The sequence below is a fragment of the Prinia subflava genome, chromosome 6, assembly GCF_021018805.1.
Source record: "Prinia subflava isolate CZ2003 ecotype Zambia chromosome 6, Cam_Psub_1.2, whole genome shotgun sequence".
NCBI classification, from domain to species: Eukaryota; Metazoa; Chordata; class Aves; order Passeriformes; family Cisticolidae; genus Prinia; species Prinia subflava.
The window spans coordinates 26,020,443-26,047,629 of record NC_086252.1 but is presented as its reverse complement, the minus strand read 5'-3'; the positions used below and the strand labels follow the sequence as shown (position 1 = coordinate 26,047,629).

At 40.1% G+C, this 27,187-nt stretch overlaps 1 protein-coding gene across 1 annotated transcript in view; it reads left to right on the top strand.

The window, feature by feature from the left end:
* The window catches only part of CNTNAP5 (contactin associated protein family member 5), a 269,761-nt gene that overhangs the window by 146,296 nt on the left and 96,278 nt on the right, over window positions 1–27,187 (top strand). The window contains exons 10-11 of the mRNA XM_063400823.1: window positions 318–489; window positions 15,638–15,744. Of these exons, the coding sequence (XP_063256893.1) occupies window positions 318–489; window positions 15,638–15,744 (279 nt within the window). The remainder of the gene's footprint in view (window positions 1–317; window positions 490–15,637; window positions 15,745–27,187) is intronic.

The following is a 27,187-nucleotide window of genomic DNA, read 5'->3' as shown; positions in this document are numbered from 1 at the left end:
TTAACAACTCATGTTTTAGTTGCTATCAACTGTGGAGTTTGAAGAAGATGAAAAAAATCACATTTTGATTTTGCTCAACACAAGCATGTTTCACAAGGAGAAAACCTCATACTGTGATACTTTCAGTGGCTAGCTTCTCTCTTTTTTTTCTTTTTCTTTTTTTCCCCCTAACCAGAGGATTTATAACACAGGAGATTGCATAGCAGAAGGAATAAAAACATTTGGAATAATAAGCCTGAGTTCTTGCATCAGGAAATCCCAGCAGAAATAGTTGAATGTTACAATATTCTTCTCTGTCTCTTCTCTTTTTCCCACAGGGTGCCCTGACAATTTCACCGATTCCCAGTGTTTAAATCCCATTACTGCTTTTCAAGGCTGTATGAGGCTCATCTTTATTGATAATCAGCCCAAGGACCTTATTTTAGTTCAGCAAGGCTCCCTGGGGAATTTTAGTGATTTACACATTGATCTGTGTGGCATCAAAGACAGGTAATTATTATTTCCTCCTTCTTGTATTTGTTCTTTTTTCATCCTAGTGGTTTATAAATACAGGTTGCATTAAGTGAAAATTCTAAGCTGCCAACATTACAGATATTAGGCATAATAGAGCTACTAATAGAAAATACTGCAACAAAGATAGGAGGACTGGAGGGGAAATGGTTTCAATTACATGAGGCTCTCTTCACATTGACTTGTAGGAAATAGAGTATGCAAATTCAATCAAACTATAGATTGGTGAAAGGATTAAATTTTATGCATAAACAACATTTGATTGCTTTGAAGTTCTAGAGGAAATGAAAGAGAAGGAAAAATTATTTGATTCATTAGAACATGTCATACCCTTAATATATAAGCTGGTTCTGCTTAAATAAATCATCTAAATTTTCCTTGTTAGCCATTACAGCATGTTCATGATGAGGGTATGGTGCATCTCATGTACAGTACTGCCCATTCAGTGGGACAATATAATGATGGAATGTCTGAGTCTGCTAGAGAAACATTTCAGTTTAAATAGTGATCCATACCCCTCCTAGGATGAAACCTGACAGGAACCCCAGATTTTCCCATAAACAGACAGGAAATCAGAAACCAATTTTTTTAAAAGTATTTTGTAATTCTCTTTTGCTTCTTATTGATTTTTAGTGTCTAAATAATTCTGAATCATTTATGCAAATGTGTACTTTGAAGTTGGTATGTGGAATAGGAGGTTCTGCAATTTTCTTATTTTTTTAAAAATTTTTATTTTTAAATCTATTTAAGTTCTGAAAACGAAATAGATTTAAAAATATTAAAAAATATTTTCTAGAAATTTCATGTGCGTCAAATAGGGGAGTAATAAGGATATTTTGGAAATGCATTAGGACTGTAAACATGAAATGTATTTTTTTCAGACATGTTACTTAGATGAAGTTGATGGCTGATTTCCATTATTCCTCCTGTAGGAGGGATCAGCCTGGTGGAGCTGCGCTCTTTTGATAAGTGGGCAAAACGTCTGTGGTGCAAGACCTTTGTGCTCATCTTTGCATATTCATTGGTGTTAGTTTATATAGAGAAATTACTGACTTGGCTGATCAAATCTCTTTCACATTTAATCATGACTGAATTCAGGGGAATGTGAATTTCATACTTGGTGTGCCTGAAATGGTAGATGGAATTCCAAGGTAATGGAATCTCTTTCCGTTCTAGCATTCCAAGGTAAAATGGAAAAAGACACAGCTAATCTTTTAGACAAAAGACAAAAGGAAACAAAATGTCATCTTTCCTATGAACTGAGAGAGAGAATTTCACTTTTTTCTTGGATAAACAGTTTATTTAAGATCGAGTGGACCATTTAAAAACACTTTGTGTGATTGTATTGAAACAAAAGAGAACTCTTCTGGTATGATGCAGAGGTGCTGTGGGACATCTCCAGTGCCTTCATTGTCACCAAGTCCAGGCTACGTTCAGCTCAGTGGTACTGCTGAAAATATCTTCCTTATCTTCAGTGTTCCAAGGATGACAAACATTAGTCTGTGATCATACCATAAAATTACTTAGGGCAAAGATCCAAACATAATAAGAGTGGGATTGTTTTACATAATGCCATCTTTCTTGTTAAATATATCACACAGACAAGAAAAAAAAAATTATGTGTCATCTAATGAAGGAGCTGGGGCTGTTGGCTGACAGAGGCTGGACAAGCCAGAGTGTGGCCAGGAAATCCAGTCTTGGGCCTGATGATTTGGACATAGGTCTGGAATGGATACTGAGCAAATTCACACACGATACAGAAGTGGGAGGAGCTGTTGACTCCCTTGAAGGCAGAGAGGCCCTGCAGAGAGCCCTTGACAAAGGAGAGGGCTGAGCAGTCACCAGTTCTGTGAAGTCCAGCAAGGGGAAATGCTGGATTCTGCACCGGGGATGGGGCAGCCCTGGGTGTATGGAAAGATGCTGGAGACCAGTGCCACAGAGAGGGAGTCCTGGGGATCCGGGTCAGTGGCAGGTTGAACACGAGCCAGCAGTGCCCTGCAGCCAGGAGGGCCAGCCCTGTCATGGGGACATCAGGGACACCATGGCCAGCTGGGCAAGGGAGGGGATTGTCCTGCTCTGATCTAGGCTGGGGCGGCCTCACCTGCAGTCCTGGGGGCAGCTTTGGGCCCTGCAGTGTAAGAATGATGTTAAACTATCAGAGAGCCTCCAAAGGTGGGCAGTGAAGATGGTGAAGGGCCTTGAAGGGAAGCAGTGTGAGGGGTGGCTGAGGGCCTTGGTCAGTTCAGCCTGGAGAAAAGGAGACTGCGGGGACACCTCACTGCAGTTACAACTTCCCTGTGAGGGGAAGAGAAGGGGCCAGCGTGGATCTCTGCTCTGTGGTGACAGTGACAGGACCTGAGGGAATGGCCTGATGTTACGTTGGAGGTTGGTTAGGTTGGAAGTCAGAAAAAAGTTCTTCACCCAGAGGGTGTTTGGGCACTGGAACAGGCTCTCCAGGGCAGTGGTCACAGCACCAAGCCTGACAGAGCTCAGAAAGAAGTGTTTGGAAAATGCTCTGAGGCACATGGAGGGACACCTGGGGATGTCCTGTTCAGCAACAGGAGTTGGACAGTGGGTCCCTTCCAACTCAGCATATTCCGTGATTCTGTAATCCTAAGATTTATTGCTGTGTGCACTGTAAAGCACACGTTTTTGTAATTTTAACGCATGTGGGAATTGTGTAGTTTAATTAACATGTAAATGGGACATTTGTCTTAGTTATCTAAGCTAAAAACTCTTTTGAGGAATTTGCCTCTATTTAGAAGCAGTTTATTTGTTACAGGCTTGTAGGCCAAGCTCATTCAGACTTGGACACTGAAAGCAGTGGCTAGGCAGCTCACTGCAACTTGTGCCTGCTCCTTAAAAGAGAATTAATGACTTCAGTTTGGAAGATGATAAACTGGGATGACTATTGCTCCCAGCAGCACATTATGGAGAGAGAATCCAGTTGTGCCAGCACACACCCACCCACATACCCTGGGATTCTCTCTCAAGTGATAAGCTTCCATTGATCTAGATGGAGCCATCTGAAGGACTGATGGCTCACTTAATGTCTCACTATCACTCATTTCTAGTATTTGAACGATATGTGTGCTTAAATGAACTTGCCATGAATGCCTCCTGTCCCCTGTATTTATTATTTCCATTCTTCAGTAACTATTTCTTAGTCATCCGTCTTTCCATTTGGTGGCTAGGGAGACAGTGCTTCTGGAGAACAAGTGAACGTGACCCTGTTGCTGAACCTTCTGTGAGCAGGCAGCTTTTTTGGAGATATTCAGAGGCTTCTTGCAGCATTAGGGATCCTGTGAACTGCTCTGGTCCTGTTTGAAGAGGCAGTTCAGGATGTATCTGAGAGAGCTGAGTCCAGCAGGTAGGACATTAGGACATGGTAGGGCGTTGAGCAGTATGGGCAGTGCAGGTGATGGAAGAAGGCTCATTAGCACCATCTCCTATTAAGACACTGCTTGTTTGTAGCCCTCAGAGCAGTGCCAGCATCCCTGATGTCCCTGCTGCTGCATATCAAATTATGTCTGAGTTGCAGTCCTCTTGTATGGTACCTGCATGTTTTCCTTAGGTGACACATCCTGTATGAGGAGACAGCCCCAGTCTGTTCATGTCAGAGCAGTGTCTGCTCCACAAGCCCTGCAAAGTATTCCCTTCTTTGTCTGCTTCAAGACAAAGCTGCTCCTGTAAAAGGTTCCCAATGCTTTATGGAACAGGAAAATAGAATCTGTAGAAGGAAGCAATTTTTCTGGTAGCAGTGTATGTGTAGAACTCTTGGCATTATCCCCACTGTCAAGCCCCTGTCACTGGAAGGCTTTAGGAAAAGTTAGATCAGTCTGGGAGAAATAATGAACATGGGTGTGGGTGAGCCTGCCTTGGAGTGTGAGCATGGACTAAGTGATCTTCCCAAGTTCCCTCCAGCTCTGGTGCGTGCTCTCAGGGTTTTCCTGCAGCTGGAACAGCTGTGCCTTGTTCTGCTTTGTGGGCTCTGAAATGTCAACTATAATAGTGCATGAATTAAAAAAAACCAAACCAAAAAAAAATAAATCCACAAAAAAAACCCTACCAAAAAAGGGGGAAAATCTTGCAGGAGTTCAGTTTACGAAGTCTTAGACTTGTGAGAAAGCTCATTTTAATAGATGTATCTCTTAGACAATCTAAGGCAGTGCTGCAGCTTTGAGTAGGGACTGTGTTACATTTTTTATTCAATAACCTGACATATATAGGTATATATATATATGAAATGAGAGAGAAGGAGCAGCATTTCCTAGTCGTATGTCCTGACTTGCTCTTTTTGCTTCTGAAAAACACATGATCCATTTTTACAACTCAGAAGAAAGCTACGTGATTGCAGAATTTATTGCTCTGGGGGTTTTTTAGGATATCTTCTTTGCAAATTTCATGATGTCTAGAATGGTGGCTAAACTCCATTATGGTTAATTGTATTTTTTTCTTTGAAGAAAAGTAACCTGATTCCCTTCTGCTTGTCTCTCTGTTTTCTTGAGGTCCTGTGACTTCTTGGAAGTGCCTGTCTCTCTTTCAGATGTGGTGTAAATGAGGGTGAGAAGTATGGAGAAGGCAGGGACTGAGGCACTGGATAACTACAGAAGCATCTTCCCCCCAGTAAATCTAGATAACAGCTCTGTATGCATCCCATCACAACACTCTATTTTAGTTGCTAAAAGATGAAATGCAAATCCAGTTGGATGTTTGACTGACCTCCTCCTTGGCCTGGCCAGCCTTTTGCTGGAGGTGTGTCCTCTCTGGGCCACTCAGAGGAGCTGCTGTGTGCAGGTCTGACTGCACTGTCTGTAAGTCTGTCATTCAGCCCTCATGGCTCTTTCTAAAACCGACACTCTGTTCTTTGGCGTGCTACAAACTGTTCTCTGCAAGGAGAGATGAAATAGGCTTGGACTCTTCAGCCTGGAGAAGAGAGAGCTGGGCAGAGTCGTGGATGAGCAGCAGCGTGAAGGAGGTGAATAATAAACAAGAATGTGCAGTTTCTCACAAGATCAAATCTTACACAACATCAAATTGGATGTTGTTAAATGCTGTAGAGGTCAAATGTAAAGGAAAAAGCCAGTAAGGCGTACATGAATTCATAAGCCAGAAATGGCTAGAAGCTGGCAAAGTGTTCAGTGGGATGCTCTTGAGCTTATTTCATCAACATTTTTGCTGTGGCACTGTCAGAGTAAGGAAATTGAAGGGAGGTGATAAATTTAGGACTAGGAAGTCCAAGTCCCTCACTGTTTCTAAAACGTTGTTTTCATTGTATGCAGCTCTGTGCACCTCTGTTGTTCAAAAACAAAATATATTTCATCATAGCTGTGCTAATCTCAAAATAAATTTGAATCTCAGTGTGAATTTTGCTAAGTACTAATACGTTCTGCACTGTGTTTTCTCTCCCTTTGTGTCAGGGGAAATAGTGGGCGTGTGGGTCTGTCTGTGTGTGGGCCAACAATGGAAGGCATAGGCTGGGGGAAATTCAGTCAGCCTCTCATTTAAAAATAAATGAAATGGGTAGGAAAACAAATATGCAAATGCTGAGAATTTGGCCACGGAGTTGAGGAGCTCAGGGATTTCCCATTCAGCAGTTGGCTCGAATGCCAGATTTTGTGACTAGAAATACTAGCTCCAGTCCTGAAGCTGAGTTGGTTGTTTGCTGTGGTTGGCATCCTGTTCAGAGAATAGATGCAGGAATGTGGGCTCAAGAGACATTGCAGCTCAGGAGTTACCATGGTTATTAGGAAAATGTGCCAGAAAATCATTAACCCTCAGCCCAGAAACACGGTGGATTTCCAGTCCTTCATCATATGGCACAGATGCTCCCTTTGGGCTGAGCGAGGCTGGCTGCTCCTACCACAGATGGACCCAATGGAATACAGCAGCAAGGGCTGCAGCGGTGCCTGAAGGCGTGGCTTGATTATCTCACGCACTTCTTGCATGCAGTGGGACAGACTGCTTTGCAGCATTAGTCTCAGAGAAGAAAATTCCATTTGCAGGAGTTCTTGCACTCTGTGTGCACACAAGCAGGTGTGGTTTCCCCTACCAGCTCCTCCAAAGTCTGTAAGGCAAAGTGCTTAGGAGGCATTGCCTGGGGTAACTTGTGCTGAAGAGCTGTTGTGAGTAGAAGAGTGGTCTCCTTTTCCTTTGAATTGACACCTCATATGGAAATAGTCTCTTTTGCCCCTCAAGGTGATGCTGGGCAAGTGTTTGCATTCCCCAGGCTTTTGAGAGAAATCCTCTTGGAACACACCCATGATGATGACATTGGTTCCATTCATGTTTTTAACTCCTCCGTACTCATCACAAACGATGAGGTATTTTTGTTGCCCGGTGACAGAGAAAACTCTCTTAAGGAGTCTGAAATTTCATGATTCCATCAATCTTGCCAGAACTGAAATGCCTTGAAGTGATGGACAGTTTGGTGGCAGTTTCCCTGGACAGAGGTGGGGCTGAGGCAGATGGAGAAGCACAGTGTTGAACATCCATTGCTTTATTGTCATAAATTCTATGCATGATTTGCACTTTAGTACATTAGGCAGGGTTGTCTTCGGATTAGCAAAGCCTTTTTTGTGTTAAGCCTGTCATTATCCATAAAGGAACTATGGGGGCAGCCAGATCCTGCTTTTCTTTAGGCTCAGGTTCACAAGTTTGCATGGATAATGCTCTCCGTGTCTGCAGCTGCTGAGGTACTTTAATCTGATTGCAGCAGCTCATGTTGATTTTGTGCTGATGAAGCTCTGACTGGGTTGTCCTATTTTTACTTGGCTGGCACCTTGCCCTTGCTGTAGCAAATACTGACAGTGTTTGTCAAGGACAACACCAGGGACTTCAGTTCCCTTAAGTGACCTGGGGGAGAGGGGGAGGAAAAAAATATTGGTGTTGAATTCACCTTGGCAGATGGACGGATGGCACATCTTGCAAGACATCCTGGGAATTCCGGTGATGTGCCCCGAGGAACACAAACCTGACTTCAGATATTTTCTTCTGAGTCCTGGCAGTGCCCCATCTCTGTAGCATCAGCGAGCAGACACAGGCACACGCTGATGTTACCATCCTTATTAAACCAAGATTCATCTGCATATTCCAATTCTCCCAGCAAATCCAAATGGAGAGAGGGGCATGGGGTATCCATAATGATCCCTGCGATGAGGTTGGCATTTACAGTTTTACTTCATAGGGAGAAATATTTGGAGTCGATTCATGAGTTGGCTTCCCTCAACTGCTTCAGCTTTGGAGCACAAATAGTGTCCCTAGTCCCTATTCTTTTATCCCTACCCATGTTTTATGTTTTATGAAAATCCTTCATAGTATTTTCTAAATAAATTAGCTTAAAGTGTTCTTTTTCCTTGTTAAATAGAGCTGACCTTTTCAAAACCTGTTTTATGCCTATTTCCTTTGTAGATTCTATTATATTTTATTATCAAATTTTACTTGTAAGAAAGAATATTCTTTTACTTTTTTCTCCTTTATTTTTAGTGCTGAACTTAACATTGCTTCATGTGTCGTACTGTCAAAATGGGCCTTTGGGAAATTAATTACTGTTGCAGGTGAAGGGTGTTAGGATAAATCCGATAAAAGCATAGTGGTTTTTTGTATTTCTTAACTCTCCTCTTAGATTTAATGTATGCCCTGCAGCAGAAGCCAAACTTCATATGATCCTTTCACCCCCTAGCTTGGCCATGCAAATGAAAAAATACTCTGGCTAATTATGTCCAGTGAATTCTAATTTTTTGTTAGAGTCCCAGGCTGGGATTAAAAAATAAAACATTTAGTATTGTATTTAACCCCACATAAGTATCTGCAGTGCATTGCAGAAAGAATTATTAAAAAAAACCATCCCCCAGTTTGGCATCCGTCCTTTTCATTCTCTATAGTTTTTCTAGCTTCATTATTTAGTGCCTTCTCTGCAGAAATGACAATTATTTTATAGTGCATATCACTTTCTCTTTGCAGGAAATCCTCTTATGTTTTCCCTTCTTGGTTTTATAGCAATGAGTGGGATGTTTTCACATCACATTCCTTGAATTTGGATGGTGATCAAAGCTGGAATGAGCTGAAGACATGAGGGGATGTCATGTCCTTTTTCAAAATGTTTCTGATTTACCGTAAATCCCAAGTTTGGCTTGAGAATTGCCCACCTATGTTGCCATCCTCAGCCGAAACAAAGCGTTTGGACTGCACATCTTCAGATGCTGGAAAACCAGATCTAGATTTTTTTTCCTTTAAATGCTGCTGGAGAGACTGTCCTGGCTAGTTATAGGGATGTGATGGTCCAGATAAGTAGTTCTTCTGATGTTTTGTTACACCTGTAAAAGGTGACCTCAGTCATGTGAGTGAAAATTTTCCCCTTATCTTTTGTCTCTTTTGTGTTTTAGGATTCAGTTGGCAGATACCACAGGGGTACTGAAGTTTCTTCTGGTTTATATTTAGTTAATTAAGGAAATTGGGAAAAAGTTTTCAAAAAGTTTCCCCTTCTTGTGCTTGATACTTTGAAAAACACATGGTTTTGTGCTCGTTCAGCAAAAATTAGGATGTTGTTAGAAATGTGTCTCTTTTTCATCACATTGCCCTTGGAGAAATTCTGGGATTTTTCCACTTCCTCTGTACTAAACCCAAAGCAGAACACTGCAATGGGGTTTGGGGAATGGAAAATGGATGCAGAAATGGAATGGGGAAGATACCTTAAATCCAAACTGTTACATGGTGGGAAATGAAAAAGGGGAAATGTTTCTTAATGACCTGATGCCTTGTAATGATCACTATACAGTGAAGAAAGTAGTAGGAATAGAGGACAACATGATGTTCTATGGGAGCTTAACAGTCTCTTGGGTCCTTCCCTAAAGTATGTACCTGTATCACAAATGAGACATGCTAACTAAGGGAACTGAATTACTGGAATTACACCCTTGTAGGTAGCATTTTGAAGTGTGATCTTGGAAATCCTCTCAATACCACACAGGTTTTCAGATGGAAGGACAGGATGCAGAAAAGCAGAGCAAGATTTTAAAAAATTCGAACCCACAGGCATCCAAAGCCTGGGTGTTGGAATTAAAATCCCTGTAATTCTGAGGAGCATCCCCTCATCTCCTCATATCCATCCTAATGTTTAAAGCAGCTGAATAATACAGGTAATGGCAGAGCTTCTCTCCAATAGCTTAAGGGCTGATTGACAATGAATTGTAATGAAACCACGTAGCAGTTTCCTGCTCTTGGACTAGGATAGGATCTTCACGCTGTCAGATGCTCTTGTTTTGTGATAGACAACAAGAAAATATTTGTACAAAGCAAATTCCTAGAAAAAAATAGGCAGTCACAGTGGAAAATGCTATCTCTGAGGAGGGGGCAGTTTTCAAGGCTTTGTTTTTCTTTAATGAGAATGAAAAGGAATGCTCCACAGATTATTTGGATAATGCCATAAGTGGGTTTTGCTTGCCCTTCCTGAATTGTGTTTTCCCTGTCCTTGTTTCATACATGCAATACCAGCTGCAGAAAATGACAATCCAGGCCCATGAAGTGTTCACTAGTCTGCTTAAGTGCTGTGTTTCAGAGCAAAACAAAGACAGATGCTACAGATTCAACAGTATCATTCAGTAATCCTGTCGAGGGCAGGTAAAAAATCGGTCTGAGCAGGGTGAACACCTTCCTATAACTGCAGTGACTTCTGCATGTGGAAAGGTGCTGAAATTGGAGAAAGTTAGCTTTGTCCCCATGAGTGTAGGGACTTCTCACTAGGGTGGGAGGGGGGATTTGTCCCGAATGAGACACCTGTGGAGAAAGAATGCAGTTTGGAAGTAGGCAAGGGGCTAATTTATTAGCTTTTGAAATCCCACATGAGAGTGGAATTGAGTTTGAGAGGAACTAGAATAGAGTTCACTGGCACTGCTGTTCCTTTACAGTAAAAACCTATGGGATGTGCAATGTCACAGTAAATTAAAGGCCAGATATGGGGATGCAAGTAGAATATAATATCATATCTTTCTTTCTTTGTTTGATTTTTGCAGATGGCTTTTCTGCTTTTGCTTTGTAAAATGATGAATTCTAAATGGAACAGCTGTCTGTACAGGACGGTTTATTTGTTTCCCTTTTTTCTTTTTCAAATTTATTTATATAAAACCCTTTCTGCTGATGCTAAGCCAAACTGTCAGCACATTTACCTATATTAAAAATGTAGGTGTTCTAACAACAAAGCAATCAAACTTTTTTTAAAAAAATGCCTTTTATCTAAGGCACAGATAACAGGCTTTTCCTTCACTAGTGCCAGTCCCAACACAACCTCCTCCACAGTTCTCTGCTTCTCACAGGCCCAAGGGCTGTTGGCATCAGTGTTCAGATCTTTTAAATGTTGGTCTCACAGTGGTGTGCAGAACCAAGGTGACCAACAGTGGAAATAATAATATGTTTTAAAAGTTCTTCCATCAAGTTTTGCAAATCTCGCAAAAAAGAAAAACATACCTTTGTTATAAACTATTGAGGGTTTTGTTTGTTTGTTTGTTTTTACATCAGTTCAGTAGGATAGACTAGATGATTTCCATCATGGAAAAGAAATGTCTGTTCACATTATTCTTGTTCTCTTGTCCTCTTTGTACTCCGTGAGTTCTCATAACGTAATAAATTTAGGAAAGAAAACACAGATAACTTAAAAATAAAAAAATAATGCCACAAGACATTTTAGTAAGTTGTTGGTCAGTTTTCTAAAGTTCCAAGAGTAGAGGGAATTTGAAATGTGTGGTGATGAGGAGGAAATGTCTGCTGAGGAAAACCAGAGGTCTTCTTTTGCAGCCCATTGTAATACTGCTTTCACACTTCTTCCTCTTGTTCTGGTAGCTTTTTCCTTCCTTTAGTTAAGGACACCTAGCCCATTATTTTACCACAAAAGGACATTCAGGTGAAAATAAGAGTGGGATATGCTTTTGCAAAATTTTTTCTGGTGCTCTCAGATCTTCACAGTTTTCCCGTTGATAAACCTCTGAAGTTGTTAGATATTGTCTGTCTGGTAGCATTGCTAAATTTCTCTTCAAAATTATTGTCTGGTCTCCCCTTGAAGCCATTTCTTGTATCAAAAGTAACATTTGGCAAGGAATTTCCCAGATTTACAGCTCTGCACAACAGGGCTGAAATCCATGCTGCTGCAATTGGCCTCAACAGATTGAGTTTAGTGGAAAGACACCATTTTACTAAAGCAAAACATAGTCTGTTACAGGAACACCGTGAGTTTCATCAGACATATATGCCCACTATGGGAAGTCTTCTCTTTTAATGTTAAATTTTGTTAATTATAAATGAAATAGCTGCTGGCTAGAAATAGGAAAACATGGCTGAAATAAAATGAATTTGATACAATGTTTAAGGCAATGCTTTATTGATACATAATCTTCCAAAATTTGTATTTGATTTTTTTTTTTTTTTTTTTTGTTACAGCATTATTGAGTTTTAGAGACTTGGTGCTCATCTAAAAATTATGTATATTTACAGTCTTGATATTTAGGGGCTGTGATTATTTTTTCTTTCTCTCTGTGATGGTTGCCTTTCCTTCCTCTTAGGAGGAATAGAGGAATAGAGGTTAGTGCTGGATGTATTGTGCTGACTGTAACAAAATCTCAGAGGTGCTTATTGAAAGTACACTGGGTTTATTTCCAGTCAAGTGTAACATCAAATGTGTAGAGCTCCTTCAGCCTTCTCACTCAAGTAATTTTGCCATTGTTATTTCTTCATCATTCCCATCAAAGGCCCAAATTTCTCCCCCCTGATGTCTGTGCAGTTTGTCCTTTGATTTCAAAGGAAGCACACATACAGTTTTGGAGGTGAATGTTTCATCCAAGGACAGGGAAGGCTTTCGTGCAGGCTCTGAGTATTGCTTTGATGGCTAGGGTGTGCCCTTTCCAGCTTGGCTGAGTGAGGAAAAATTTTATTTATTTTTTAATAATAATTTTTCATTGTGAGATATATATTATATGAATAAATGGGGAAGATCAGAGCCTCTGGTCTGTCACAAGCTTTCTTAGGCAAATCCATGCATTTTCAAGTGTCTCATTTAGGTTGCTTCCAAAAATTGAGCTGTTTGTTAATTTCAGTTGCAAATAGGTCAGGGACTGCCTGATGCAAATTTTTGTCTATGAAATGTTCTGTGATACCACTGCATTTTTTGTTGAAAGTGTTTGCTTCTACTGGAATGCAAATATTAATTTATATTTTAAATTACATGTGTTTAAATCCTTCAACATGAGGATCTAGGCCAGTTCACAAACGGAACAATCTGTGACTTATCCATGCCTTGATTAATTTTAATTATAGCTATTTCTTAATTTTGAGTTCTCTCACAATTAGGAAAAAAATTGCTTCTAATGAAGACACAACTGCTCAGCTAGAATGGGATTATGGTAATTATTAGAGTTGCAAAGAAATTTGTTTCATAAGCTCTTAGAAGGGTTAGTTATCTGACCAAAAACAAGATCAATGCAGTTGGTGCTAATTAAAGCAAATAGACTAGGGAATAAAAAAAGATTTAATCCTGAGTTTATGAATATCATTAAAAGCTGACATGCTTAGTTTGACTTGCATTTTGTGCATTGTTGGGAGAAGAAAAAGTGTTTGCATTCGTAAGACAAGTGGAAATAAGAAGTGACCTTCAACTTAGTAAGTCTTTAAAAGAAAGCAATTTTAAGGGAATAAACGTGGCTAAACCTCTAATACAGGCCTTTAGCAAACCACAAATGGCTAGTAATTAGCTCTACTGCACTGGCTTAATTAATAAAAGGTAGTTAAAAGTAGGCAAAAAGCATATTTGTCCCTTACACTGATGATGTAAGTTATGATAATAACACGGCACTATTCTTTTTATCTCTCCAGAGAGCTCTATTAACATCATATGTTCCTTCCCACCAGCCTCCCTGTGATGTGAATAGAACTGTACAGGTGACATAAAGGAATGTTTATCACTAAATAGCAAATGGAATTAAAGGCAGTGTGCTGAGGGCAAGGGCAGGCCCCTCCAAAGTACAGAGATGAGTACATGTGCTCCCACAGGTGCAATTCACCTGTATCACCTCAGGGCTGTTGTACCCCTGTGCTTTGCCTCTGGGATGGAGCTGCTGGGAGCTGCTGGTGCAGGTGGCTGGCAGGGTCCTGCAGGGCACACCTGACACTCCTGTGTGCACCATCCCAGAAGGCTGCTCCTGCTCTCTTCAGCATCGACACAAAGCTTTAAATCTCATTTCAGTATTGCCAGGAGTAGGTTTGATGGCAGAGGGTCTGGCTGGGCTCTCACTGTACCAGCAGGCTGTTGGACTGATAGATGGTTGCCCAGCATACCACTAAAAGCCAAAATCTCATCCCTTCTCAGAATTTCTGCCTTATAAGAGTAGGGCAAACACAGAGGTTTTGGTCTCCCCCTTTGTTTCTTTCTTTTTTTTAGAAACAAAACCTTCTCCCACAGATGTGGAAATAGCTTCCCGGAGAACTAGAGAACTAGAAATGTAATTGTCATACTCTGTCTTTGTTTTGTGTTTGAGCTCAATGATTAACAGAAACCATGACAATGATTTTTATAAGACCAATATATCTTAGAAATGTTTTAAAAAATGTTACAGATAGTTATAAATAACATACTTCTTGAATTCCTTATTTCTCTAGTATTGGAATAATAAATAATTACTGCAGTAATTGAGCAAGCATTAATAAAAATAATTCATCTTTCATGTTAATATTTTTATATGACCTTTATAAGTTTTGTATAATGGTATAAATAGTGATCAAGTGAACCTGTGTTCTGGAATGAATCCTAGACTCACTGATAGAGATGAACAGATGTAAGTTTGTAAGAATGAGCACTGAGCATGTTGAGGACAAGAGGTTGTTCTGATAGACCTCTGGGCACATGAACAGGTTCCTTTGGCTTGTCAAGGTTTGGCAGCTCCAAACAGATTTGGATTCAAGTAAATTGATGGAAACTTGGGTGGATGAGGCTCAGAAGGCTGGTGAAGGTGACATACAGGTTTTCTGCTTGCATGCATGGAATGGGTTTTAATGGTAAGTAAGCTAGAATAAGCAGATTGAAAGCCACTGCTAAGAACAATACATACTTAAATGCAAAAAATAAAAAAATCCTAAGGATGAGATGAACTGCAATAAAACCTCATCTTCAGCTAGAAAAAAATCAAGGTAGCATCAGTGATTTTACAAAAACACCCAGGAAATATCTGGGCATTGAGAGTTTTGAAGCTCAAACTATGGCAAAGCAAATCCTAATGGAGTTCTGTAGTGTACAGGATAAATTGATTGCCTATTTCCTCTCCACCCACCCATCACAATTGAATCAGCAGTATAAACAAGTTACTTATTTTTCAAAAGTCAGACATACTGTGTAAAAGAGATTAATATACAGTAAGAGGGAAAAAATAAAATGAAAAAAGGCAAATAAGAGAACAATCTGTTTCCATTTAAGCTGGTGTAACTCTATTGCACTATAGACTCTCCCTGCGTCTATACCAGGGGAGTTCAGATCAGCATTCACTTCTTGTCCTGGAGATTGAATTTATCTCCCACAGCTTTTATTTCTGTTCATTTCCTGAGCTGCATGCTGTTGTGCCTCTTTCTTCTTTTAATAATTTGTTTCACAATAATACTTCAGAGGCACAACAACTAAAATGAGGAAGAGTACAGAACCCATAATTGAAGCATATTTTCCCTCTCACTTCAGGGATTTGCATGCTGTTAGTGTTGCCACAAATGTAACTCAGCCTAATTTTGATAACAGTGGTGCCTTTTTAATCAGAGAACAGGGGATTCTCCTTTGGAACAAGCTTTCAATAGCATTTTCATCTGCTACTTGCCTTGCTCTGTGGTCCGCAAGTTCATGGCACTTTAATTGCTAAGTAGTGGAATGTTTTTATTTAACGTGATCTTTACCTATCTTCTGGATAGCTTAAATGCTGTTTTCTTCAGTGCTTGGATATGAATCGTAGAGAAAGAAATATTTATTTCATTACACAGCAAATCAGCCCTAGGAACCTCTTGCCTGAATGAGGAGTTGAGACAGTTCTGTTGGTTTTTTTCCCCCAGCACATTATTTTTGCAGAAATATTTATAATTAATTCCATTTTTTAAAACTGTCTCAATTTAGATGTTTACCCAACTACTGTGAACATGGAGGAAAATGCTCCCAGTCCTGGACCACCTTTTACTGCGACTGTAACAATACAGGCTACACGGGAGCCACCTGTCACAACTGTAAGTAAACCCACCTGCAGTCTTCATTTGTATACGTCCACATCATAATCACAGTGGTCATTAGACATTTAGCTGGACTGAGCTGGCTGATTTTAATCTGTGTTTGGTGGTTTAAGTCAATTTTACCACCCTGGGCTTTGTTTTTAGATCATATCAAAGTCTATGTTACAAGAACCCAGTTTTCGACAGTTTATGATTTTGAAATTTTGCTGAACTATTTTTGGGCTGATGCTATTAATGAGAATACAGAAATATTCAGCTACTGAAATCCACAGCAAAAGACATATTAAGATGTTTTAAAGGTTAAAAAAATACCATCAAACTGTAGAGGCACAAAATGCTTTGAATTCTGGTAAAGGAGAGAGAGAGAAAGAAAAAGCCAAAATAAAACCTCTTAATACAGCTGACTAAAAGGGAAAATAGAAAATGAAGGTAAACTTCCAGTTCTAACAAAGGAAATAAAGAGAAAAAAAAGTGAGTAAGAAAAACAATTCCAGGAATACAACTGTACCCACTCTGGATGCTTGATGAGCACTTGGACCACAGATAGGATGACATTAGTGAGATGGATTTTTTTTTTCCCCTGTTAAACTAAAAGGCAGAGGAGAAGAAAAGGTACTTAGTGGTTTGAAGCTGAGAATATTGGCAACCATACTGTCATTTTGGAGACTTTAATGGTTTGCTAGTTAACAGTGAAAGCATTTGTGGGTTATGCAGCTGACAAGAGAGTCTGTTGAGAGATCTGTTCATAGATTTGTCACCTGAACTCTGCGTTGTAAACACAAAGGAAGCCAAGGGTTTTGTGCAGAAATCATGCCAAGCCAGAGGAAGAGAGAGAAGGGCTGACTTTATAGTTTTAACAAGAGGACTGACTTTCTGTCTATTGCTTTTCTTGTTCCACAAGGCATCACAACGCTTCAAAGCTTGCAGAGCCATAGCAGAGTGTTTACACTGATGACTGGTACAGAACTAGGTGGCCAAATCAGGTGCTGAGAAGGGAGAGGCTCCTTGGGGAAGGAAGAGAACTGTCCCTACTGATTGTCAAAGGTGATTAGGGACACTCAGCTCTGGGCTGCATCTGTGCTGTCATATTAGCTTGGGGCCTGAGGCTCACTATGCCTGTGCCAGCTCAGTGTGGCCTCTGTCCAAAGGAGACCATTCATTGCCACAGAGAACTGGCTCATGATTAGTTTTCCCCACAGACAATTCCATGGAGCAAGTGAAGCCTCCTGCTTCTGTCAACTCGTGTCTGCACTTCAAAGGCACATACATAGCTGCCGTTATTTAAGGTTCATTGGTGTGAAACTACTCTGAAAAGTTCCTCAGGAAGCTCTTGTGTTAGGCTGAGCACACCTGTGATGTACAGCTATTCACCTGCTCAGCTTATTTACAACTGATTTATCAACAGCTAATTTGATTCCAGCAAGATTGTGGAGCCAGCTACCCTGTGAGCCAAGCAGTGCTGATAAAAAGCCACATTAGTCTGGAGAAATGCATTCATCTACTTGAAATATAAAATTAAACCAATTCAGAGCTGGTGGGCAAATGCAGACTGTTGATAAGAAACCTGCAGAACAAGAGACGCTATCACTTTCAGCTGATAGTGGTGGATGTGCAGGAGTACCTTTTAGCAAGTGAATGAAAGACAGAGATTTGATCACAGCATAACTCCAGAATATCCTCAGTGTATAGAAAACTCTCCAATCATGCAATTCAGTGTAGTTCTATCAAAGTAAAACATCTATTCCATATGGTTTGAAATGGTACCTCAAGAGATTTTTATTTTTCTAGAACACTGATGCTGACAGGCCTGAAATTGAACTTATACCACTATGGAGAGGCTATTTCTTTTATTAAACTGCCCTTCAGACCCAAATCCATGCAGCAGCAAGGGAAAGATTTAGCTGGCAATCTGCTGCAAGCAAAACAGTGTGAATTGTTTCAGTGTTGCCTGGATTTCTTTTTTGTCTGAGTTACATCACGGTAGGTTTTGCCTCATTTTGGTATGGTAAGAGATGGGTGCCACTGACTGAAAACCATAAAAACACCCATTCTTTGTCATGCTTTTAGGAAGAACTGCATGACATGCATCTGCAAGCCAGATTTAATTGGTTTATGTCGTACCACCTCCAGACTGGGAGATCTTAACATTTTAAGAACTGAGATCTTGAGAAATTGCTCCTAACTGTCATCAAATATGATCTGTTGAAATACATTTTATGGTTGGTACATAAGTAACAGAAACTTGGAGGAATAAGGGAAACAGAAATTTGCAAACCTGAAAACACTACACTTATTTTTAGTTCCAAATACTGACAGACCACACTGGATCCTGCTGTGAGGAACAGCTAACAATACATACTATGTCTTCTCCAAAGAGTTTGCAGTTAAGTTTCTGAGGGTATAAAGCATGCTGGCACAGGTGATGGAATGCCAGAAAGGCTTCATCAGCACCACAGGTGGCAGTTTCAGTCTACCAGGTGCATAATTATTTCTAGGCTTTCTTATAGAAAAATAGTCATAAGGTAGAGATTAAAAAGAGGAGGAAATTGAGTGCTTGCAGACATGGAGTTGCACGAGAGAAAGCAATAATGTGCTTGTTTCAAAAATAGAAGGCTATGGCCAGAGAAGTTTTTGACGAGACATATTTGACAAGGCAAGTGTCAGAGTCATGACAGGTAAAGAGGTTGGAAATGTGCCATGAAAAGCAAAGATAAATAGTTTGCTCTGGATGCAACATAAGGGAATTAGACAGTGTCAGAAAAGAACAGTAAGTTGATAGAAGACACAGCTGGGACAGTGTTTGCAAGACCTGTCAGATATGTGGGACAAAATTGTGTCTGGCATGTCTGAAAATGGGTAGTTAAAATTCAAGATATGTGGGTGAAGCAAAAGTGTGCATATGAAGATATATGGGAAGAACTACCTGGCTCTAGACATGGCCTTAATATAATCTTACTAGAGGCAGCTACTTGCCTGCAAGCCTCAGGTATCCTCTTGTTCACTCCAAACCCCTTCTGATCCTGAAAGCTCCTAAACTGTCACGGGATGTTTGGCCATCTGCCTGGTCCAGATGAGGGTCCACTATTGAAAAGGGTGTGGTCTTGTCCCATTGAAGAGTTATTTTGTGGCAGACATGTTTCACACTGAAGTGTCATCTGGTCTTGCCTCCATTGTCCTCTTTTCTGAACTTAACTGTAAATGCAAGTAAAATCTTCCTAAAACCTGTCTGTTTTCTGGGTTTCACTAGTCTCAATGTTTTGTAACAGGTAGTTTCTTACAAAGCTTATTGCCTGATGTATAAGCACATTTCTTTTTTTGGTAACAGTTAATCCTCCTTTGCTAGCTGCCACATGGAATGTTATCAATGCCTTCCAAGTCTTTTGTTGTTGTTGTGGTTTGTTTTGGCTTTGGGGTTTTTTCCCCTTTTGGATTTACCTCTCATCATTACATCTTCCAGTGCAATTCACATCTTCTCCCTGGCAGGTAACAGCACTGAGGAGCACTTGTGTTTCCATCTCTGTACTCTCTGTAGCTGGGAAACCCCAAAGCACATTCTGTGCCTTGCTCTCACAAATTCATGTGGATGTGCAGTTTGATGGTAAATGTGGAACTGGTGCTGTCTCCAGTTACCCATTTCACTGCCCATAGGCTGGGGAAACCAGGAGTCGTGGAATACCTGTATAGGATGTAAAGGCAACTGTTGGTGATTTACATTTGATTGTGTAAGAGTTTTGTTGTGCTTTAGTTTCTCCACCTCTGTTGGAAATAGGATCCAATTTGCAGCTATATTAAAAGGTGTGTGATCTGTATCATCTACTGAAATTGTGTGGGCTCTTTCTTTTCAAACTTACTACTACTTGAGCTTATCTGTAGCTGAGACAGTGCTTTGAGGATACAATCGTATTTCAATCTCTAAAATGTATGGGTTTGCTTTTTGCTTTATCTTTTAAATGTGTTTCCCATGGCTTGCATTTAGATAGGCTGGAAGATGAGCTCAGCTGAAGCCTTTTGGTGATAGATACTTTTGCAGTTTCTCCAGTGTGGTGGGTAGCCTGCTGATCTGTCAGGCATTGAAGCAGTCTAACAAAATGCAGATAGGAGAGGATCCATTATGTAATCACGTGTGCGAACCATAGCAAAACAGATAATAATGTAATGTTCATTTTCTCTTTTCCTCCTTTAGATACAAACACTGATGTTAGTACACAGCTTGGGAGAAAGGCCTGGGTGGGATTCAGCTAATCTATCTTTTGCTGTCTGGGACTGACATCCCAGTTAAGATAGTGGTCTGGTCTCTCTCTGTGTGTACGAAGGAGTGTGAGCTGCTTTCAGAACTAAAGTAATCTCACTGTGAAATGGGTTGTCCATGGTAAGGTCATGGACCACCTCTAAAGTCTGTCATCTGTAGAGGGAGGCTGTCCTAGCTTAGAAATAGAGTAGGCAACTGAAGGCAGGCCAAAATTATAGGTGGGAAGAGAGATAGAGGGAACCTAGATAAGTGAATTACAGATCTTAATTTATATATATATATACACATATATTTATTAATTAATATATGTATTAATTGAAAGTGCATAGTTTAAAAGCTGCATAGTCATTCCTCTCATATTAATAATTCTTGTAATTATCATGTGATAGTAAGAGCAGTAGACCAGTGTAAAATGGCCCTGAGATATAGAAAGTTATAACTTTATTGCAAGATAATGATTAGTAATCTTATCTTCCTGTGAGTTATGCTAGTCCCTTAGAAAGGCTCATCTTGCCCTTCTGTGTTTCTATTATTTTTATTTATGATGGCTTTCAGGTGGTTTTTAGTCTTGCATGAATTTTTTAATTCCAAAGAGTGCTGAACATTGATATAAAAGATGTTGAGAAATATAAAATAACAATTTTATTCCTCATATTCTGGGGTTGTCAACATGTCCCAAAGCTTTGCAAGGTGATAATTAACAGAATGTAATTTAATTCTGAGTATTTGCTTTGGTGTATGATCTGTCTCACACATACGGGCATATGTCTTATTGGCCTAGGTAATTCCTGGAGGAAAGAGTCATCCAATAATGGAAATGTCATATTGTCATTGATATGGCATAAACTTAACATAACTTCAGGCTTGAAAATGTATTTTTTTAATATTAATATGCTTACTGCATATATCATTTTTTATCTGAAAAGCTTAATATAGATTCAGCCAGATTGTTAGCAGTACTGGAGCTGCATCTTAAAATGCTAGCTGGGGGTTTGGTGATTCTCCTGTGTTCCAGGGTGGGGAGATGTGTGCAGTTTGCTGGCTGGGCAAATGAGGTTTTGAGAGTTTCAGTCTGACAGATGCCTACAAGTGAGTTTGGTAGTGCAATTTGCATGTCTCGAGTAGCCAATTTTCCTGTCTGAGGTTCTTGGAACAGGTTTTTTCCATGTGTGTTTAAACACATTGGTTTTCTTTGACTAAAGAAAACACATTTAATATTCATATCAAACCTTCAGTTCTGTACTTGGTGTTCCTGCATATTTTTGTTCACACCATGCTTTTGGAATATGGATTTTCATTGTTTATTTTGCAGTAAGTTACTGTGTTATTAATGCTTTCCCTTCAGTGGTGCTGATTTAAAAAAAGCTTTTCCCTTTGCCTAAGATTTTAACGCACTGAATATTCCTCTTTGAGAGTTCCCTGCAGAATGGAGCACATGAGGGACTCAGTCCTGTGTGAAGCCAGCCTTCCTCAGTGTGACCATCCCCTGAGGGACACGTGGACCTTTCAGCAGCACTGAAATACCACTCTTTGCACAGCTCCCTTCACCTCTTTGGTTCCTCCTGGCCCCCCAACTCTTCCCTTACAATAGGCTGGGTCTCCCTGGCTGCTTCCCTGCAGCAGCAGGGCTTGCAGGTGGCCCTGCACCAGCGCTGGCCTCTGTCACTGTCACAGCCTCCTTCCAGCCACAGCAGGGAGGGGACAGGGGAGGATGGCTTGACACGACCTTTCCTACCTTGGCCAGGGGGAGCCTTAGCTTGGGTGGAAGGAGATTGTCTAACAACCAGGGCAAATGGGAGTATCTCTCCTCAACATCCATTTAGGTGACCCTACAGTAAAAGAAATTTTAATTTTATCTATGGAAATACCATATTTGTTACCAGATGAGTGAGTAGGTATTTTAAAAAGGGGAAAAATAAGCCATCTGTCATCCAGGCATGTCACAGCAGAGACTGCATTATTCTGTCAAGAGCAGAGCTGTCACAATCCAGGTTTTGAGAGTACATTTTTCTGGCATTTTACAAGACAATTGTATTTTAAGGGTGAGAATGATGATCATTCTCTGAGTTCACTGCTGTACTAATCACTCTGTTGTTGAAATAAGAAACCTGCCATTGCATATTGCTTTATTTTTTATTTAGAAAAATCTTTTGTTCATTGCTTCAAGTCTGTAAGAGCAGATCTGTCAGGCCTGAGGTACACGAGCAGAGATTGGAATAGTCATCTCTGATCTGCCTCCAAGAGCTCTGAGCATTTTGTTGAGAATGAGGCTTAATTTGGCCTGCTCAGCATTTGTGTGTCTCTGTTTTCCCAAGGTCAGTCTATGGCTGGTTGAACATCCTGGCAGAATCCCCAGCTCTAACTGGCCTCTCCAGTCTAACCAGTACAGAAGTTCTCAACTCTGAATACAAAAATAATTATCATTATAGGGGTTATTATTACTCTTTTTGTCTAAGGTGCAAAGAATTACAAAATGATTAAACGAGTCTGAAATGATGTTGCCACAAGTGTTCTGTTTACATTTTTTCATGACTTTACAATTTTTAGAGATGATAAAAGCAACTCACTGCTGCTGCATTTTAGCTGGGAAGTGGACAGTGTCAGCACCTCTCAGTGAAATCAAGAACTAAATTTATTTAGGTCTCTTTAATGTATTTTATTTATTATATCACCATAAAATGTTCTCTCCTTCTGAGAAATTGAAAATTTTTAGCTACTTTAATTATATTATGAGAATCTTGTCTTGAAGCCGGGATACTACAGGATTCATTTAGGTAATCAGAACTAGTACAGCTCAAATTCTGAATCCCTAGCTCACATTTCATACAATGAAATCAATTTGCAAAGTAATTGGGAATACTGTCAGAACAAATTATTGGGAATTTTAAGGTTTGCTTTTATTTTTTGAGGAAAGTTATCTTTGTGTCCATTAAATCTGGAAAGGACAGAGTCCTCTGAGGAAAAAATCCAAACAAAGAAATTGTTTTCTGTTTGGAACTTAACATTCTTGGTGGTATCTGTATCAGTAATGTGCTGCTGGGTGCTGCAGAGAGAGATTTACCTTGTCTGGTCTTCCCAGCAGCAGAACTGAGCAGTGTCTCTGTAACCTTTACATTGAGTCCAACAGCAAGCAGGATTTTAAATAAGGGGTTAGAGGTGCATCTTACTGGGTGGATAGCAGGCTCATTCACCCATTGAATAGAGGGGTTTTAAATATGTTGCTCCTTGAGGGTTATTTGTAGAACTTCAAGGCTTTGTACAAAGAATGACTTTTCCTTTTTTTAGCCAAAGTAGAACTGGAGGTGAAAAAACAAAAAGTTGGCCTGAAAGAGAGCAGAGATTTCGTAAGTTAGGAACATGAGGGCAAAGGAAACAGAGCTAAGAACTGAGGAGCTGAGACCATCTAAAGGCTCATCTGCTGGGCAGCTGCACAGTGGAACAGGAAGCCTGTGCAGAAAACGCTGCCATGGAGACTGCAGGTAAACTGCATAGGGCAAAAGTAAGATTGGAAGCCAGATACCAATATAATAAGGGGCATTCTGTGAAAGACTGGACAAAAAAGATCTTTTATTGGAAAAAATGGAAGTTTGACCTTGGAAATGTTTGTGCTGAGCCATGTACTGTTACAGATTTCAGCTGTGGCAGGGATAAAATCAGCTCTGGTTTAAGGACTGTAATTAAAACAGTTGAATTAACAGGTTCAAAACACTTCATAGAACTGAACAGTGATGCAATTGCTCATATTTAAAACCTTTCAGGCTTGTGAAGCATACTGAATAAAGGCTGAATTTTCAAGTGCAGACCCAAACCAAGAGCAAGCCTGGTCCTTTCAGACCTGAAAGTAGCAGAGTGGAGTACCACCTGTGGAGTAACAGAGAGCTCCTGCATGTGCTGTGGCTGACCAGCCACAAGGCTCTTGATGCAGAAATTAGGAAATGTAAGGCTTGTACACACAAAAGGTCAAAAAATGGTTTTATTATAATGGTATTAAAATGTCTTAATGCTTTTCTGACACTGAAGCCTGAATCATGGATCTATAGCTTGAACCATGACCAATCAAATTGAATTTTTATAGTTTTGATGGGATATTTCTGTGGGAGGTGTATGGCTTGAAAAAACATGGGATGTATACATTTCAGAGCCATAGTTTTGATTTTTTGAGCTTATGAATGTTTATATCGCAGAAAATATGAGAAAACACAGAATTGGGTGATGTTGCTCTGACTGGGGATAAAGTGTTTATTTTACGAATTATTTCCTAAGCACCCGGGATGATGAACAATGAGAACTGAAGGAAAAGATAGGCATTATAATCAGTGAGTAAAGCAGTGCTGTAAAGGAATGTTCTGATGTGATGAGCTGTTGATCTGAAAAGCCAGTTCAGCTTGAGATACTTGAGACTGAAAGAGATACCTGAGGGAGAAATTTGGTGTATGTGTTTTACAGAGGATCCTGAGGGGCTGGGAGATAGATGTCTTGAACTCTGTCAGTACAGTGCATGCCTGCACACCATCAGCACAGCCCATCCTAGCAGGTAGGCAAGAGCACAGACAGCACTTAGAGAAGCAGCTCTTGCTCTAAGGAATGGGGCTCTCAGGCTGCATCACTTTCAGCAGCCAGCTCTGGGAGGATTTCAAATTTCTTTGTGAAATACAGCTGTAGCCTTGAAAAAAATCCTTATAGGGCAAAAATGTCAGCATAGGGTCTGTCCAGTGTTATAACTTACAAGTGATTCTGGCAAAAAGAAAAAAAGTAAAACAAGTAAAACAGATATTTCTGATGTCGTTCCCCTTACAAAATCTGGGACCTTGGAGTCAAGCTGTTTCTTGTTTGGGCTTCCCGGTGCAGCCCGTTACCAGCAGTAGCCCTGTGATACCTTTTACACTGGTTTTTTTTTTGCTCTTTTTGCCTGTGAGGTGCAGGCTGAGCTTGCAGGGGGTGGTGTGGGTTCGAGGGGCTGCTGACATCTCTTTCTGCCGGGCGCTGTCAGAACGCAGCTCTGTGAGCCAGCTCCACCCTGCCACAAGGGCCCGAGGAAACACAGCAGGGCCTCAAAGTCCTGAGCTCTGATTCTCAGTACTTCTGAAATTATGTTTTTTAATAAAAAATATTGTAATGAGAAAACAAGCTTTGCATGAACAGCCAACCAAGAATGCTATTTTTGTTGTTTCAGTCCCATTTGGGAGAACATCTTACAATAGGAGAACAAATTTGAAGGAGTAAAAGTAACACTGTTGAAATGCTTCATGGAAAGGAATAAAATCACCAATTTTTATTTCAATACTTTTAGTTAAAAAATTTAAAATATTGTTAAAAATAACATTTGAAAATTCATGGTGGGTTTTACTCTGAATGAACTGATGAATCCCTCTCCTTTATTAAGAAGGTGCAATTACTACAAATGCTTTTTGCCATTAAAATGTGTGCACCTGTCAACAGTTCCATCATTACCTTTGGTGCTTGCTTTTTGAAAGTGAGGCCTTATATGCCTAAATGTTTGGTGACTCTTTGATGACAATTACAATAATGGTTTCCCCAGCATTTCCAAAATGAGCACAACTCCATCTACACCAGAGAAGCCTGACACAAAAAGAAACATAAATATGAAGGCAGTTGTCAAAGTTGAGGTTCTGAGGTCTTAACAGTCACAGCTGACTGTCTGTTTTTTACTTTCATATGATATTTCTGATTGCAAAAAGAGAATGACTGCAAAAAGATCTTGTCTTTCATGCACCCGTAAAGATGGCTTCAAGTTGTTGTTATTGGCATAGTGAGGCCTTTTTCAGCAAATGGAATTGTATAAATTTATTCTGAAGTAAACAATCATCTCAAGCCACAGAGGAGTTGAGCAGAGCTTGGAGTGGTTGGTGCACTCAAGGTGTATGTAGGGGCATCTGCCAGTGACTGAAAAACAAAAATAATTTTCTTCTTGATGCAGTATATAGAAAAAAATACCAAAAAAGGGAATTAAAATCAATGGCCCATCCAATTCCAGTCTAGAAGTGTGCAGTACCAAATGCTACAGATACAGGCGTGTGAAACTTTGTTTGCAGTATGAAACAAATTGCCCACCAAAACCACTTTTCACTAATCATGATGGAATATGTTTTATGTACTAGAGCTCGATGTTTATAGCCTTTTCCCATTTCTTCAGCTACTTCCCAGTATGCAGTGCTGGATTTCTCATATAACTGAAAGGCAAAAATACCAGGATGGATTTCCTTTTGGCAGACATAACTGTAGTTTTATGGAAGCTTGTGTATCCTTTCAGATTTATACCAGTCAAGCACCCTTAGGCTGATTTCTAGCTCTATATAGCCTTTTTTCCCTAAAGTTACAGTGACAAAGGGGCCATCTAAAGGTGAGTAGATCATTTCTGTTTGAATCTGCCCACATTATTAATGACAGAATCTTCACATCTTTCCTTACTAATTTGAAAAAAGTAGATCTGGAGTCCAGCCAAACTGACAGTCAAGAAGAAGAACACTTAGAAAGAACAAGTTGTGATGAAGAATGAGATTTACTGTGCCAGTTCACTGACAACATATTTGTTTTATGTCTCTACCCCTCGCACCCTCCTTTGTCTTCAAAAACACTCACCAAACAATTCTGAGGAAGCAATTGGCATATTCCCTAATGAGACAAGACAAAGTGTCCTGTAACGATGATGACAGCAAATTCACTAAGTGGACTGCAGTTTGAGAACTTTGCAGATTGATCAAACCATGATTCCTTGGTTGCTTACTTAATTGCCTGTTACCGTCTCTCTCCTGACCTCCATATGCCCACTGCTTCTGTCAGCACTTCTGCGACTCAGGGACTCTCTGTCAGCCCCTCAGGTTATGAACACTGGAAGAATAGGTTCTGGTTTGGGGATTTTATTTAACTGCATTTAATATGGGTTCTTGGCCAGCTATCACAGTGGGAATTTAGAGATAGTCTGGCCTCCTACCATACTTGAGTACATCAGGCTGTAAGGGAAAAAGCTTTCCTGATTCTATTTATTAAAAGGATGGATGCTAATTAAGGCACCGTCTCATCAGGTGCTGAGCACCTTAAGCAGCTTCTTAACCCTGGGAATGATGGTGCTGTGCTTGTTTAGCCCTCAGTGATGTTCTGTCTGCTAAAGATGTCTGGTCAGGCAAGAAATGTGCAAGGGAAAATGCATATTTTGGTGAGTGTACAAATGAT